Source organism: Eublepharis macularius, chromosome 5 (assembly GCF_028583425.1).
Source record: "Eublepharis macularius isolate TG4126 chromosome 5, MPM_Emac_v1.0, whole genome shotgun sequence".
Lineage (NCBI taxonomy): Eukaryota > Metazoa > Chordata > Lepidosauria > Squamata > Eublepharidae > Eublepharis > Eublepharis macularius.
The window spans coordinates 5,023,634-5,040,752 of NC_072794.1; the positions used below are offsets into that span (position 1 = coordinate 5,023,634).

The 17,119-nt window shown below is 50.6% G+C and overlaps 1 protein-coding gene across 5 annotated transcripts in view; it reads left to right on the forward strand.

Moving 5' to 3' along the window:
- The first annotated feature begins 4,877 nt into the window (after positions 1–4,877).
- TPM4 (tropomyosin 4) overlaps positions 4,878–17,119 on the forward strand; it is a 258,690-nt gene continuing 246,448 nt past the window's right edge. The window contains exons 1-9 of one of the 5 annotated variants that reach the window (XM_054979400.1): positions 4,878–5,168; positions 9,644–9,769; positions 13,221–13,354; positions 13,678–13,795; positions 14,160–14,230; positions 14,808–14,883; positions 16,118–16,180; positions 16,273–16,342; positions 16,861–16,952. In XM_054979400.1, the coding sequence (XP_054835375.1) occupies positions 5,055–5,168; positions 9,644–9,769; positions 13,221–13,354; positions 13,678–13,795; positions 14,160–14,230; positions 14,808–14,883; positions 16,118–16,180; positions 16,273–16,342; positions 16,861–16,943 (855 nt within the window). In that variant the 5' untranslated portion in view covers positions 4,878–5,054 and the 3' untranslated portion in view covers positions 16,944–16,952. Of the gene's footprint in view, positions 5,169–9,643; positions 9,770–12,310; positions 12,604–13,220; positions 13,355–13,677; positions 13,796–14,159; positions 14,231–14,807; positions 14,884–16,117; positions 16,181–16,272; positions 16,343–16,860; positions 17,073–17,119 lie in introns of those variants that run through there. The other 4 variants (XM_054979398.1, XM_054979399.1, XM_054979401.1 and 1 more) reach the window with 4 other exon arrangements.

The window sequence follows — 17,119 nt, forward strand, 5'->3', positions numbered from 1 at the left end:
CGGTGAGAGAAACAGGGCGAGTGAAAAGGGAAAGGTAGAGGAGGAGCTGATACAAGCCCAGGCGAGAGAAAGAGGGCGAGTGACAAAGGGAGGGAAGAACGGGTTACACGGGCGGCGGGAGGTTCAGGGAGGTTCAGGGAGGTTCAGGGAGGCAGGGAGGGGCTGCTTGGCGCAGGAGCGGGGGGGGACTGAGGGGTAGAGGCGGTGCATTGGTGGTAAGCAGGTGGGTAGCAAGAGAGAGGGAGAGGGAAGCGGGTGCAGCAGACCCCCCTCCTCTTTAGGACAGCATAGTAGGGCCGCACGGGCACAAATTGGGGTGTATGTGCTGCTTAACCCCCTTCCCCGCCGTAAGGAGGCAGCCCTAGGCCCACGACCCATGGCATCAGCCAGCTGGGAGGGACCACGCTGGCGACAGCGCCCCCTGCATGCCCCGGCTGCCCCAGAGGAGATCCCCACAGTGTCTACGCATGTTTGTTCACATCTGCATACCAAAGGAAAGGATGCCTGAACTTAATAATACTGCATATTATGGTTGCTTATTATTTATTATTTTGTATAAGTAGCACTTTGCTGAGCAACACAGGGTAAAACACAGTCCCTGCTTGAAAGAGCTTACAATCTAGTCTACTTACCATTGAACTGGTTCTTTTGAGGGCACAAAGCATATTAGAAAAACAGTATCCTGGTCATCTGTATAAAGGCCTTATAGGCTAGCACTATCCCCACAGAGCAGAAGGAAGAGGGGTTGAAGCCAAGAAATAAAGGCTTGCCCCAGAGTATACCTAGTGGAGGCAAAATCCCAGGAGAGACACTTCCCTGGCAAGCCACACCACTTTTTGATGCCTGAAACAGACATATTAAGGGTTCAGAATGGCTCTAAAGAAATAGCTAAATGGAGCACCCATGTAGAAAGGCAGCCTATCTGAGTACCACGTACTGGGGAGGAACAAGAAGGCAAGGCCATCACTTCCATTAAGTTTACAGCGATCCAGAAGCTGCTGTAGCCCTAGATGGTCTCCTCCAGCTAAGCACTTCTGATTCACATCATGCTGGCTTATCACCTCCCCCCCCCCCCCCGCCGCATACCTGGTTTCTAGCAGCCGACACTCTTTATCTCCTGCTTGCTGTCACTTTCCCAGGGCTAGGCCTGCCAAAACCGCCTTGCACAATTCCCTTGATGTTGGCTCTGACATTGCCATACAAGGCTACAAGCAGAGTCTCCCCATTTCCTGTGGGATGGATCCAATTTCCATCAAGCTTCCATTCAAAGCTCCGCTTCTATTGCCTGTCCTGTCAGCACCTGTTGAAATCAGAATGGTGTGACAGCTGCAGCACAGCACTGGCGTTCTGCCTTAGAGTTTTGGGAGGAATCCCCACGCCTTCAGGGCAGTTAAGAAATGTGCAGTTCTCTCAGAGGTGGCAAGAGTGATGCAAAAAGCTTACGACAGAGCCTCCTAAAGCTTGCCACCCGGTGCCCCACAGCTGACTTTGGCAGGGTGCTTCATGTCTCAAAGGAAAAGTGTTCGGGCATGCAAGACTCTGTCTCCAAAGTGTCTTTTGGCTGCTTAGTCTCTGGAAACGCCGGGCACTCGACAGATGCACAAAGGAACACTTGCTTGCAACAATGATTTGGTACATCACAAGGCTTAACCTTGTTTGAAAACTGTTCTGCAACACTTTCTACACACTGTGAGGGGAAGAGATTAAAAATGCAAGAGTTGTCGTGCCGGATCAGTCCATCTAGGCGCTCTCCCTCCCTGGCTGCCTGACCCCCAGCTTCTGACCCTCAGAGGCACTCTGCCTCCAAACCTGAAGGTCCCAGTTGGCCGTCACTGGCTAATAGAGAGCAAAGAGAGAGGGAGCCCTGAGGTCCAAATTGCCAGCCAACAAAGGGAACCAACCCCACCGGGCTATGGGACTGATACTATACAACGTCTGTTTAGAAAGAGCAATAGGAAATGGTCAGCAATAAAAAATATAATAAATATTATTTGGTGAAGAAATGGGAGGTGGGAGGAGAACTGTGGCAGTTTGAAAATTATTGAAGAAAAACAAAAGAAGAGAGAAGTGACTATACCGGGGGGAGGAGAGTTAAAGAAGAATTATTAAGCAATTATTCTATTTGATTATTCTATACAGTATTAAGTAATAGTTATTATGTGATATATAAGAATAGAAATTAATTAATTAATTATGTTGCTGGCAGATAGGGGTGTAATTGAGAATTAACAGAATTAAAATTCATGAATATAAGAAGGGGGGGAATGAGAAGTAGCATATAGAATATAGGTTAAATTGATTGACTTATGCTGAAGGTATTTTTGGTTATAGCGATATTTAGAAATGTGCAGAACATGGGTCAAATTGACTGACTTATGTCGAACGTATATGGTGTTTATAGGTATATTTAGAAATGTGTAGAATATGAGTCAAATTGATTGACTTTATGTTATAAAGATAAGAGATATAAGAGGAAGTAAAGAGTAACATATAGAGTATAAGTTAAATTGGTTGACTTATAAATGTATTCATCACTTATGAGTACTCAAGTTATGTATAGGGAGGGATAAATTGTTTGTCCCATATTGATGACATTAGAATGAATAAGTTAGAGTACAGGATATTGAGAATATTACCAGTATTATTACTATTGAATAACATGCCAGGAATGTATTAGTTAGTTGATAAGTGAAGGGAAATTGACTTAGTACTGTGTTATAATAGACTAGCTTAGAAGAGTGTGAAAGTATATGTTTAATTGACAGAATAAGTTGAAATGAGTAGGGGAAGAATAGACAAAGGGTTGGAAAACTGTTGGAAGTCAACAAACGGGGGGGGGGAAAGGGAGGGGGTTAGAACTGGAATATTAAAGTAATTTGATTGTTATAAATGACAAAATATTTCTAATTCCAATAAAAATTTAATTAAAAAAAATATAATAAATATTTTTATATTTTTCTTAAATATTCATACCTAAAGTGCAAAGTGCTCAGAGTGCTCAAATACATACCTGTATTCAGAAATTAGATTATTCCTTCCTACGCATCTTAAAAGAAACATACAAAAATTAATAGTATCATATTCAGAGACATTATTCCTTCAGCATACCAAAATTAATAATGATATTAACAGTCCAACCTGGCCGTAAAGTGTCTCTTGGAGGAAACTTCCTCCTGATGCATTACTTGAAATGTTGAAGTTTTAAAGGAAACTTCCTCTTGGTGTGCTGTTTAAAATGTTATGGAAGGGACTGTCCATTCCTTGGCGTCTCCCAGTCGTACCTGTTGGGAGAAAAGTACGAGTAACGCACTGATTAGGCTGGCAATTAATTTCTGTATGAGGACACTTACCTTGAATAGATACAGTCTTGTGAAGATTTACTTAACAAGATACATTGCTACAGCATAAAAGAGTCAAGGCATAAATAGACATTGTATAGTATCAGTTTCATAGCCTGGTGGGGTTGGTTCCCTTTGTTGGCTTTCACTGACTAATAACCAGCCCTGGGATTATAAATTGGCCCAACGCCTGATGGTACTGAAATCCACAAGTCACTGTGTGACGTAAGCAGGGCTTTTTTTCTGGGAAAAGAGGTGGTGGAACTCAGTGGGTTGCCCTCGGAGAAAATGGTCACATGGCCGGTGGCCCCGCCCCCTGATCTCCAGACAGAGGGGAGTCGAGATTGCCCTCCACGCCGAGCGGTGCGGAGGGCAATCTCGACTCCCCTCTGTCTGGAGATCAGGGGGCGGGGCCACCAGCCATGTGACCATTTTCAAGAGGTTCCGGAACTCCGTTCCACCGCGTTCCTGCTGAAAAAAAGCCCTGGACGTAATCCTTCTTTTGGCTCTGTCTTGAATCTTGCGCCAACCAGCTGTGTCGGTAAACTGGAGTTCTAGTTTTCTGGGAGAGGGGGAAACTTGTGACGTCCCCTCCGCGGGCATGGAAAGGCCTCTGTGGAGCAGAGCACCTTCAGGAGATGCTCGAGATGAGCTGCCTCACAGCCAATGCTTAAGATGAGCCAAGAGCACATGCGCCAAGAGCACATGCGCCACTATGTCTGTCCGCACTACAAACACGTAGCGGCTGGCTGTGTCGTTGCCCTGGAAGGCTGCTAGGGGCCAGGAACCAAATGAGCCCAATGGCTCCCACAAGGCCAGCAGTGGCTCCAGGGCTTTTGGAAGGTCCCACTCCTTCCCCGGCACAGACGGGTGCGAAAGGCAGCCTGCTGGGGCAGAGCAAAGCTGCGCCCAGAGCCGTTTCCAGCTGTGGCCTGCTTCTGCACATCCAGCACAGTGAGAAGGCCCTGGGGAAAGAAAAGGGAAACATTTGTCTTGACACACACACACACAACCCAGAGGCACCGGAGCAAGCCCTACAACCCTGTGACTTGGCGGGTGTGAGCGGGACCCCAGCCACCTCCAATTTGCCCTTGTGAATTGAACAGGTTCTTTCCTGGCTGATGTCAGTTGTAAGGATGTAGCTGTACTTTATGTGCCTTGCTCAGTTTCTGGAGGCTTAACAACAACAACAACATGAACTGCTCTCTCCCATTATTTTGTTAAAATGACAATAGCCCAGGCTCTTGTTTGGATCGGTGGGGCCTGATTGCCTTGCCCCAGCCTGGTGGCACAAACTTGTCTGAGTTGGGGCAGAGCCAAGCCATTTCCCCGTTGCCGGGGCTTCCATTCCACTGCTCAACAATGGCTGTGGGGTTTTATCTTCTGCCCAGGCATTCGCTTTTGCCTCTGCTGGACAGTTAAAAATGGAAACAGCCCTTTTCTTTCTTTAAAGAAGTCAAGCCCCTAATAAGGAGATGAATCAGTGCGAAAGGTTCTGCCACTGAATGTGCTCCAGCTTATCTCTGAGAAAGGTTGCCTGCAATAGTTCTGGGGGGCCCGCAAGGGAGGTGGCAGTCTCTGGAGCAGCTGAGGAGGCTCAGCCAGAGTTTAAAACTATCACAGACTGCCCCGTCTCTCCATCTTCTGCAACTTGAAACTGTCCACTTCACAAAGGACCTCAAAGCACATCTGTTTGCTTTAAGAGAGACTGCAAGGATGGAGGCCATCAAGAAGAAGATGCAGATGTTGAAGCTGGACAAGGAGAACGCCATTGACAGGGCAGAGCAGGCGGAGGCAGACAAGAAAGCAGCGGAGGACAAGTGCAAGCAGGTAAGGGGGGGGGGCTGTCTGTGCCGTACACATAATTTCTATTGTGCACTGGAGGAGAGCTGGAAGCAATTCTCAGAGAACATCTTGGCAATCTTGCAAACAATTCTGTAGCATTGATCGGTCTTAGTGCACCTGTAGTCTGGACTGGGAAGGCATGGAGTTGGTTCCGCTGTAGAGATGCTGCTGAAGCAACTGCTTAGGGCAGCACATTGAGGAGAGAGCCAATGTGCTCCAGGGCCACCAGCAACCCCGGAGGAGCTTGGCATCATCCCCTCCAGGGCCCATAGTGCTACTGTCGGAGTCTGAGCTAAGTGCCCTGCCTGATGGTGGGTGTCCTTTCCTTGAGCTGGCCCTGAGGACACGGCACAAGTTGGCTGCTTAGGAAATGCAGTGCACCAGCTCTCCCTTCACATTCCTCTCAAATAGGTTACCCATCACTCACACAAGCAAGAGAGGCTGGGTGGCTGCAGGGCCCCCTTCCCCTTTCCAAGCCAACGAGACATGTTGCCTGTGCCTGAGGGGAACCCCCACCCACCCCATCTTTCACTCTGTTGGCTGTTCTCACAGGGCATCTCTGCATGAATTTGTGTTCTGCTCTCCATGTATGCATCTGCTGCCTCCACTCCTCTGCCATCTCTTCTGTGTTCCTCTGCCCGGCTCTGTGTAGTGCAAGCTAAAAGGAACTCTTTAGACTCAAGATGGGTGGACCTGTTAGTCTGTCTGTAGCAGTAGAAAAGAGCAAGAGTCCAGCAGCACCTATAAAACGAACAACATTTCTGGTAGGGTATGAGCTTTCGTGAGTCACAGCTCACTTCTTCAGATAAACTAGAATGTGAGTCCATGGCCATTATCAAACGTCTTTAAAATAGCTCGTGATGCCATGCATGATGATGGCACTCCGTGGCTGCCTGCCTCCAGTTCATAAATGGATGGCATCAAAAATCACGCGAGAAAGCCAGCAGCCTTCCATGAGTATCGCGCGCTATTTTAAAGACATGTGAAAACAGCCCATCTGTCCTATCTTGGAGAGTGGAGTGATTTCAGATGCCAAATGACAATAGCCGGTGAATGTCAATAGCAGGCGTGTTTGAATAGGGTGGGGTACGTAGAGGGGTAGTGGGTGTGGAGAAATCAGCATTGGTAATGAGACAGGAAGAATAGGTCTGGATTCAATCCAGGTGGATGCATTGTCTGGAACGTCGTTATCAGTTGCAATTCAGCAGTCTCTCTTTCTAATCTCCCTTTGAAATTCCTCTGCAGGAGAACTGCTACTTTTAGGTCAGCAACTGAATGTCCTGAAATATTAAAATGTCCCCCCACTGGTTTTTGAATATTGTGGTTTCTGATGTCAGACTTTTGTCCATTAACTCTTTGTCGAAGGAACTGGCCAGTTTGCCCAATATAGAGGGTGGAAGGGCATGGCTGACCTTAGAGGATGAGCAGGAGTCTGAACCTGAGGCGGTGTGGCCGATGTTGTTGGGGCCATTGAGGGTGTTGCTGGGATCCATATGAGAGCAAAGCTGGCATCTTGGTTTGTTGCAGGGTGCTTATTGGGGAGCTGGGTGGTCTGTTAACAAACAGGATACCCAATCTATCCTTAATTCCCAGAGACAGGAACATGCAGTCAATACCAGCTACAGCTTGTACTGGAAGCTACACTTCGACACTGAAGTACTGTTGTGCTCTTCCCATCCCTGCCCCCCCTCCCAGTGCAAGCTGTGTGGTTTAATAGATGCTAGCAGTGCTATGGGGTAGCATGTAACCCAGAGTCCCCTTGCACGGGGTGTGACATGCCCCTTACATGCAGTCCCCACCACCAAAGTGCCAAGCTGTGACATAGGTCAGAGGGATAGAGCCACATACCCATCGCCTGAGCTATGGATGTCCGGGTCAAGTATATACTGTTTGAAAAGGCTGTGACTGGCTGCTAAGGAGACAGGCTATAGGCTTAGTTGGCATCTTAAGCTGTGCCAGTACCCAGGGAAAGGTGGGGGAGGAGTGGGGAAGCCCCTGATTTTTTCCCCCTTACTTGGGTGCATGAGATGATTTTGAGCTGCACCAGAGTTTGTGAGAGCATCAAGTTGTGCCTGCACTGGGGAAGCATCCAGAGCTGGAGAGGCTTAGGAATCTGACGAAGATGTCCCGTTCTGCTCATTGTATGCCCCAGATGCTGCCCAAGGCCATGCCCCATAGACTGCACTGGCATGGAGCTGCCGGGGCTTGCTGCTGGTGTCACCCTGGATATGTTGCTGTGACTCCGAGATACACTGGCATAGCTCTTAGTCCCTAGCAGGGACTTCAGATGGGGCTCTTACTGAAGCACAGCTAAGAGTAGCCTGAAGCACAGCTCACAGTGGCCACCGAGCATTATAAAAGGTGCAAATTATTATTATTTATTAAATTTATATCCCACCCTCCCAGCGAGCAGGCTCAGGGTGGGTTACAGCAATAAACAAGAACACAAACGATAAAAATGCTAAAATCACGTCAACGGATATACATCCTATAATCAGGCTCAACAGACATAAATTCCAGTATCCCAGACGGACCCCCTTCACCTTCCCTGCACATCATATAGGAAAGGTGGTGTGGCTGGCATACTATAACCACTTGTGTGTGGGGAGCAGATGACCATATGGCTCCCCCTCGCTAGTAGGAGACCTGCAGGGAGGCTTATTAGGTGGATCCAATGCTGGTCCCAACTATATACCTGGTGGAACATCTCCGCCTTGCAGGCCCGCTGAAAAGATGCCAGATCTTGGCGGGCCCGAGTGTCTTCCGACAGAGAGTTCCACCAAGCTGGGGCCAGGACAGAGAATGCCCTGGCCCTGGTTGAGGCCAGTCGAGCCTCCCTGGGGCCAGGGACCACCAGTAAGTGTTTACCTGCAGGTCTAAGCACTCTCTGGGGTACATATGGGGAGAGGTGGACCCTCAGGTATGCTGGTCCCAGTCCGTTTAGGGCTTTATAGGTTAAAACCAAAACCTTGACCCCGATCTGGAACTCCACAGGGAACCAGTGCAGCTGCTGTATGATTGGAGTTACATGCGCCCTGTGAGGGGTGCCCATCAGGACGTGGGCAGCAGCATTCTGGACCTGCGGCAATGTCCAAGTCAGACCCAAGGGAAGCCCTGTGTAGAGTGAGTTACAGTAATCTGATCTGGAGGTGACCGCCTGTAGACATGGCAAGCACCTGGGAACTCCCCAGGCATGTAGCAAGAAAAAAAGAAAAAACACACCCCAAACTTCTTGTCTAGCCCTGAGCAATCTCTGTGAATGCCGAGAACAATTGTCAGTGGGTAAAAACTGTGTGTGTGCATGTGAGTGCTGAGGGGAGGAAACTAGAGAAAGGTACTGAGGCTGGCCCCCTTGAGTCCTTACAATATCCCGGAAGAGGAGAGTAGGGTTGTGGGATGAGTGCCATGAGGTATACCTACTCCCAACTCTAATTTCCTCCCCCTCCCATCAATCCAGGGTGCTATACATCTTTAAGAGCTAGAAGAGCCTGGTGCATTTTTGTATAGGGTGGCAATCAGATTGCAGGAAATGTGGTTCTTTTGAGCCCAACAAATCACAGCCCTCTGGATTTGACATTGTGAAGGAGGCTCAGTCCGTGGTAGATTGAAATGTCCTTGAATAAAGGGAAATTGGTTTGGGGGGAGGCAAGACAATCGCCTCCACTTTCTTCTGCAGCACAGAGAAAATGAGGTGAATCCAAAGGTACTCATCTGGTTCAAGGCTAGGTGAGCAGCTGGGGCAACGCTTATTCCTGCCCCTGACTGCTGAGGTGCAAGGTAAGGACAGCGGGATGCTATTTCTCAGCTCAAAAGTCCAGGAGCAGCAAAGCATGCTACTAGAAGGGGGAGTTCCCTGTTGATCCCTTGGTATTCCTTCTGGGTCCCCCCAGGTGTTCCCCCCCCGGGGCTTTTTTTCTGGGAAAAGAGGTGGTGGAACTCAGTGGGTTGCCCTCGGAGAAAATGGTCACATGGCTGGTGGCCCCGCCCCCTGATCTCCAGACAGAGGGGAGTTGAGATTGCCCGCCATGCGGGCAATCTCAACTCCCCTCTGTCTGGAGATCAGGGGGCGGGGCCACCAGCCATGTGACCATTTTCAAGAGGTGCCAGAACTCCGTTCCCCTGCGTTCCCCCTGAAAAAAAGCCCTGCCCCCAGTAAAAGATTTCATGCTTGAGTTCTTCTCAGCTGGGCACTATAACAGGGCTGCCCACAGAAAAAACGGTCCTTGGAGGATTTCCCTGGTAGGCATAAAAATATGACTCTAGATCTTGAAACAGAAGAGCACTTCCTTCCATTGGACGAGCAGCTGATGGTTCCAAAGGAAATGGTGGTGGTGGAAGTGAGTGACTGGATCCCCTCAGGGCATCTGGGGTGGGGGGAAGACATGGGTCAAGGGGAATGTTCCAAAAACATTCCTTCCCATGCAATTCTTTTTACTTGACTGTGTTTCCTCTCTGGACAGGTGGAGGATGAGCTGGTAGCTCTGCAGAAAAAGCTGAAAGGCACTGAGGATGAGTTGGATAAATATTCTGAAGCCCTGAAGGATGCCCAGGAGAAACTGGAGCAGGCAGAAAAGAAGGCGACAGATGTGGGTACAAGCTATGGTGGGGGGAAGGGTTTCCAAGAGATGGTTGGGGAGGGCAACCTGGTGGGCTCCGTGGGTGGAATATGTCCCTTAAACTTCTCAGGTCTCACCTGCCCAGAAGTGTTGCACTAGCCAATTCTGACATGCAGGAGCATGACACCCCATAGTGGCCGGTGAGACTCCACAACAACAAATGAACTTTAGATTTCTTAAACTTGTACAGGGTTCCTTGGAACAAATGATGAACCCAACATTGGAGTATGTCCCAGATGAAGAGGAATTCAATCTCACTTCTCAGGCCATGAGCTCCTTCCTGTTGCCTGCTCCAGGACGCTTGAGCAGGCCGTGTGCCGCTTCCCTTGAACGAGCCAGTGACTTGATCCAAAGGGACGACTGTCTGGTCCCTTCGGATCAGTCATTGGCTCACTAGATGCCCTTAGGGAAGTCTTCCTTGCAATACAGGAAAGATAATATTGAGCAGCCTGACAGTATATATGAAAAACCTCTCTGGATCAGCTCCAGGGTCCTAATTCTAACAGGGGCCAGCCAGATACTTCCACCCACCAGCAGGGCACAGTGGCAGCTGCCCTCTGAGGCTGTTCTTCTACCCCCAGCAAATGCTATGCAGAGGCCCGGGGAAAAGGGACGACTCTCGCTTATGCTTGGTGCTGCTTCCCAGCACCATGCCCCTGCCGCCTTGGTCCAAGTGGTTTGGCCCTGATGTGCAAGATCACATGGGAGCTGGCAGGGGCCTCTTTGCAGTGGCATAAAACGTGTTCATTGGGCCCAGTTGTGACTACGAAGCCATCCCGGCTGAGAGAGCTGTCCTCCATGGATTTGCCTCTGACAAAAAAATCTAAATGCTCTCATTTATGTATACACAAATGTATACAGGCTTTTCAAAGCGTCCAGAACTGCAAAGGGATGGCATTGAAGAGTAAAGCTCCAACCCCTTCAGGCACTAGCAGCAAGATAAGTCCTTTCTCTATTTAAAAAAAGGCTTCTGGGAGTTGCTTTCTCTTTTCCAAAAATGACAAGGGCCATAGCCTAGACCGGTCAGAACTCTTCTTGCCCCACTAGAGATAGATGAGCATGCCTGTGCGGAGGATGGGAGGGAAAGGAGATTTGGTTTCAGGTGATACCCAGCAAAGTAGCACAAGGCCTGCACTTTGCTACATGGTGGGACACTGTTAAACATTTCCAGGTTTGCACAATGGAAGTCATAGATCAGGAGAAAGTTAAGTAAAGCAAGGAAGCAAGCTTCCGAGTTCACACAAATTCTTCATCAGGCAGCAGGAAAACAAAACAAATAGGCAGGGAAGGAGACAGTAGGAGAGCCATCTCCACCAGCCGGGCAGCTGTCTGAACTGCTCAGGAGGGCACAGGTGCCAGAATGCCATGTGGGAGCTGGTAACTCCACGGCACCCACATTGGTTCCTGCAGTTGCTGGTCAGGCTGTAGGCTCAGCTGATGGCCCTCCTTTCAAGCCCTTGCCCTGTGGGGTGGCTGCCTGTACAGAGACCAAAGAGCAAAATGGACAGCACTGTGTAGTGTCCCAGACTGGCCACAACAGTTCTGCATGTTACTTACAAATGTACTTACTTAGAAAATAGAACCTACTGTGGAACCCTGGTGGGGCTGGCAGTTCCTTCTCCACCCCAGAGAGGGTCTCCACATGAGGGGCTGTTCCTGTTTGGGGACACGCAGCCCTCACTTGCCCATTCCTTAGAGTGTTGCGTTGGAACTATGCCTGCCTGCTTGCCTGCCTGCCTGACAGGGGGAGTCAGCTGTAGGCTCCTGGCTTGAGACAGCCAGTTCCCCACCCTTGCACACCTGGATGGGATGCATTCACCTTGGACTCCCTTCCCCCACCGAGGGAGCAAAGTCTCCCCTTTGGTGTGTGTCTCCAGGGATGAAGCACCTGTCAGGGTGTTTGGAACACTGCTTGCCTCTCCCTGCCCTCGGGTGTTGGTGCTCACTGCCCCTCCATGGTTTTTGGTGCCCTCTTCACCACCAAAGTGCAAGGATCTGTCCTCTAAGCGTGCATGACACAGGACAGAGCATCGTAGCCCTGTTCCACGCAACTCTTCATCTGAGCTCCTGCCTGGGGTTTATGCAGGGCAGGAGGGGGCTGTGAGTGGTGTGTGTGTGACTGGCTCCATAGTTGGCATTCTTAGCTACTCCTGGGCTTGGGGGGCTGGGCACTTTGCATCCATGCCGGTGGGCAGGCCTGGGAAGGCTTAGAAAACTGACCCAGTCCAGCTGCCCCCAACACGCCCCTGGCACCTCCTCCTGGTCCACAGGACTCGCAGGCGCCGCAGTGGACCCTGGAGATATTGCGCGGTTTCTAGCGGGCTTCCCAAAGGCCTTTGGCTCTGCCGTATGCGCGGAACCACGCGGCTGGCTTCTTAGGCTGGGGGGCGGGCAGCGGCTCCTATCAGCCGGCTGCCCTGCCCAGGGCGACTCTCCTCAGCCCAGCAAGGGGGGGCGGGGGCGGGGCGCCAGAGCGGTCTTGCCTGCACGCGGCCCCCGGGACCGCCTCCGCTCGCACCAGCGGGCGGCGGGCGCGGCGAAGGCGGCGCGGGCAAGGAGAGAGGCGCGGGCCGGGGCGGGGGGGCGGCCCCAGCGAGCGGACGTCACGGGCCCACCCCCGGCCGCGCCTATGTGGGCGCCTCCCCGGCCGCACCCCACGCACTCAGCCCAGCCCAGCCATGGCCGGCTCCTTGGACGCGGTGAAGCGGAAGATCCAAGCGCTGCAGCAGGAGGCCGACGAGGCCGAGGAGCGCGCCCAAGCCCTGCAGCGCCAGCGGGACCAGGAGCGCCAGCTGCGGGAGCAAGTGAGCCGGCCGAGCGAGCGAGCGAGCGAGCGGGGCGGAGCGGGGCCGGCCGCTTCCCCCTGCGGGCTGCCTTCCCGCCGCTTCGCCCGCTTCCTGTCCCTGTCTCCTTCGGCCGGACGCGTCCCGCCCGGCAGCCCCTTTCGCGGGAGGCGCTTGGGGTGCGGCGGCAGCGGCGGCCCTGCCGCTTGGCCAGCCGGCCTGCCTGAGCTCCCGCCGTCCCTGGGCGATGCTTGCCGCGCCGGTCCCGCGGAGGGAGGCTCCGCGCAGCTGCCAGCGCCTCTCCTTGCCCGCAGGTGGCCCGCGGACCGGAGCCGCGCCGGGAACCGCCGGACTTCTCTCTCCACTCCACTCTCCTTCTCCACTTCTCTGAACCGCTCTCCTTCTCTTCCAACATAATGTCAGTTAAGGGGTCTTTCTGTGGCAGCGGAGCGGGGTAAGGAGGAGGCCTGCGCGCTGCGCCGGCCACGTCCGTCGTCAGAGGGGAAGAGCTGGAGCCGCCTGCAGTGGGGAGCCGCGGGGAGGGCAGGGCAGGGCAGGGCAGGGCTCGGGCGCCCCCCAGGCGGGGTCCCGGCCGCTGCCGTGTGCAGCGCGTAACCACTGGGACGTTGTGCGCGCAGGCTGAAGGGGAGGTGGCCGCTCTGAACCGCCGGATCCAGCTGGTGGAAGAAGAATTGGACCGTGCCCAGGAGCGGCTGGCCACAGCCTTGCAGAAACTGGAGGAGGCAGAGAAGGCAGCCGATGAAAGTGAAAGGTAGGCATCGCCGGGTCTGGCCGCAACCAGACTTGGGTGCCCCTCTGGTGGAAGACCAGCAAGACCCAAGCGACTGCGCTCTCCTGTTGATGATTTTGGAGAAGGGGCGGGGGAGGGGGGAGAGAGAGAAACTACCTGGGTGTTGGGTTCGGTGGGAAAGATGCCTCTGCACTCCCCACAGGGGACTCTGGATTGTTTCAAGTGGTACCAGAGAGGAGCACAGCAACTTTGCTGCGGTGCCACTAAACTAGATGAGTCCCAGGAGGTGGGATTTGTTGGGAGTCTGTCAAGGGAGTTAAAATGACCCTTCTGTCCTGTTGCAGAGGCATGAAGGTGATTGAAAACAGGGCTATGAAAGATGAGGAGAAAATGGAAATCCAGGAAATGCAGCTGAAGGAGGCAAAGCACATTGCAGAGGAGGCTGACCGCAAATATGAGGAGGTACAGTGGCAGTCTTGCCGGGATGGGGGAGAGCGTGCACGTCTTTCCGTTTATGATCCTCTCTAGCTCTGTCCTTCTGTGCAGAATGTGCAGAATGATTAGTATCTGTACTGGCTATCAGTACATGATGGAGAAAGCCATGCTTAAAAAAAAAATTGGTACCAAAGGCAGTGTAAGTTCCCACTGCTGCTTTTGTTTGCAGTTGGTACTTTTTTGAAAACAAGAAATCCCTGGTTTTGCTTCCTCTGTGTACAACCAGGATTTTGTATCTTCTGTTCTCTGTTCTGCGGATGTGCAAAAACCACACTAAGGCCAGGTACATTGGGAGCACAAGGGGCGTGACAACTCTTTGCTGTCTATACAGGTTGCCCGTAAACTGGTCATTCTTGAGGGAGAACTGGAAAGAGCGGAAGAACGAGCAGAGGTGTCTGAAGCGTAAGTGCTCCTTTTTTGTCTGCATGTGCTGGAAAATCTGATGAAGAGCAGCTCCTTGAGCCTTCTGTAGCCTGGTTCTAAAAAACAAGGCTCTAGGAGACTGGGTTGGGGGAGGCTAAGAGTATCTACCAGCTGCCAGTGTATGTTTAGCCAAGTGGCCTCTGGTGGCTGGGTGAAAAATTCTGGTGCCATGGCAGAAATCTGTGTGTCTTTCTGTATTCCTTGCCTGGCCAGAACTTATTCCCATAGAACTGATTCCTTCAGAGCCCCCACTCCCCACATTTTAGGTGTCTGTGGTGGGCTCACTGCTCCAAGCCCCATCTTATTAGATTGGATTCAGAATGGCAACTTCCAGTACATCAGTTTAACCTGTGAGAAGGCTGTTGGAGCAGTCTTGATGAAAGGTCTTGTAGAAGTTTTCCTAAATGGGGAATCTGGCTGCATGGTAACCTTTGCTAGGCAGAGTTACCTGAGACTTGTGTGAGCAGCGAAGGCCTCTGTGTTAAAGAAGCTGTGTGAAATAGTGACCCTAACTTGAAGGATGAAGAGTGACTCTTTGGCCTTTGTCTTTGATCAGGAAGTGCAGTGACCTGGAAGAGGAGCTGAAGAACGTCACCAATAACCTGAAGTCTCTTGAAGCTCAGTCCGAGAAGGTTGGTGGCTGCCTTGTGAAAAACTGGCAAGGGTGATCTTCTGCATCTTATCCCAAAGGATTGAAGCAGCCTGTCCCCCCTCCCCCCCATTCCTGACCATAGTTTTACTAGTTGATGGGAAACTCACAATTGGCTCTCCAAGTGAAATCAAGATGTCCTTCTGTGCAGAATGACTGGTGGATGCCTTGCTCTTCCGCTGGGCAAATGGGGTCAGATAATGAAGCTTAATTTGCTTTTGGTGTGGTTCTAGTCTTGCCTCACTGTGGAGAAGTTTCACACCAGAACTAGGTAGGGGGACACAGTGAAGAGCATGGTTGCGGCGGGAGAGCTCAGCAGAGTTTCCCTGTGCAACCCCCAACTGACATAAAATTGATGAGAGGAAAACAGTGTCAGCCACTTTAGATTCCCATTGGGGATAAAAGTAGGGTTTAAATGAAGAAAATTAAGTAGGGCATTTGTAATTCTCCTTAGGATATACAGCCACCTGCAGAAGGATTCAGTCCTGCCTTAAGCCATGAGTTCAAACAGGGCATGAGCTTGCCAAGAGGAGCTCATGCTCCTCCATAAAACACAAGTCCTGTACCTGTTCAAGTTCAAGTTTTATTTATGACGGTCCTAAGACCAGCATACAAATTAATCAAGCAAGGATACAATAAAGGAAAAAAGATCGACTTTAAGAACTTTTAAAATACAATTCCCTTAATTTAAAGATTGATGCACAAAATTTAGCGACTTGATGTGTAATCCTAAAATTTTTATCAGATAAAAATCAGTGGAGCCTTGCATTATTAGTGGTTATATGACCAGGGATCATGTCGAGTAATGGGGTAATGGATCTGAGATGAACCTCCCTATAAAATGGACAAAACGTGCTCAACAGACTCAACCTCACCTAGGGGGCATGGGCACAATCTTTCTAGGTAGGAGGTTTTGTTGTTCCTGCCTCAGAAGTCCTGTACAGAAGGGCAGTCTGTGCAGGGAGGAAGAGTGGGCCATGAGTGTTTGTGCTCACTCTTGCTCCCCGTGGGGGTCAGTCACTGTGTGCACACGGTTACAGGAGAGGGGAGAACAACAATCTGGGAAGATTAAGCCTTGATTCTGAAACTAGATAGATACGTGCTCGGAGCTGAGGAAGTAGAAAGCAGCATTCTAGGCCGCTAGAAATTTCAGGAGCTCTATAAAAGTTCCTTTGTTGGCTTCTGATTTCACACCCTCTTTCCATCTCTCTTCACAGTACTCTGAAAAAGAGGACAAATATGAAGAGGAAATCAAAATTCTCACTGATAAACTCAAGGAGGTGAGGCTGTTTGGGTGCATCAGGGGCTCATTTCAGGGGTTTTCTCTGATCAGCACTAACAGGTTTCCCCCCGTTTTGATACCTTGTTGTAGGCTGAAACCCGAGCAGAGTTTGCAGAAAGAACTGTTGCAAAACTGGAAAAGACTATTGATGATCTAGAAGGTATGTGGAATGGAAGTTGATCTTTGAATATAGTTGGCCAGATCTTGCAAGATTCCTGGCTAGGAAATGATATAGGAGTGGAAGCTCTTATAGGACAGCAGATCAAAGCCAAATGGCAGTGATTTTGTTTCCAAAAGCCTTGTTGTCTGCCATAAAGGAATGTGGCAGGAATTGTATTGAGAATTGGCTAGGAAGGAAGATGCAGAAAAATTCTGGTTTTCCTCATATTGGAAGTGCAGGGTGGCCTTAAGCTACAATGTCTCAGCCTGCTCCTCAGCCCTTTTTCTGAAATAAACCTACAGGGTGTTTGTAGTGATTCGGGCATGTGTGCAAGTGAAGTTCTCAGAATGCTTGATAAAACCTTTGAGAAATCTGGGCAGGTCTTTGAAACGAGCAGTGTGTTTAATATCCCTTTCCTTTTTTCTCTTCTTTCCTCGCTTCCTGGCATCTCTGTCCTTTGCTATGCGCCTGTCGCTGGGGCCTTCGTGCTGCATTTTGTGCTGCTCTCTGGGCTGTAGATGAGCTGTATGCTCAGAAGCTGAAGTACAAAGCGATCAGTGAGGAGCTGGACCACGCTCTCAATGATATGACCTCCCTGTAGAGAGGCAGGGGGGCTTCTTCTGGCTGTTCTTTCATGCTTAGAATTTGATGCTTTCTTCTTTGTGTACTTGTTGTTTTGAGTTTTCTTCCTTTTAAAAATTGGCATAAATTAAAAAAAAATAACACCTTCCTTCTTGGACTCCTTTCTGCTTTTTGCTACCTTTTATTTTGTGTGAT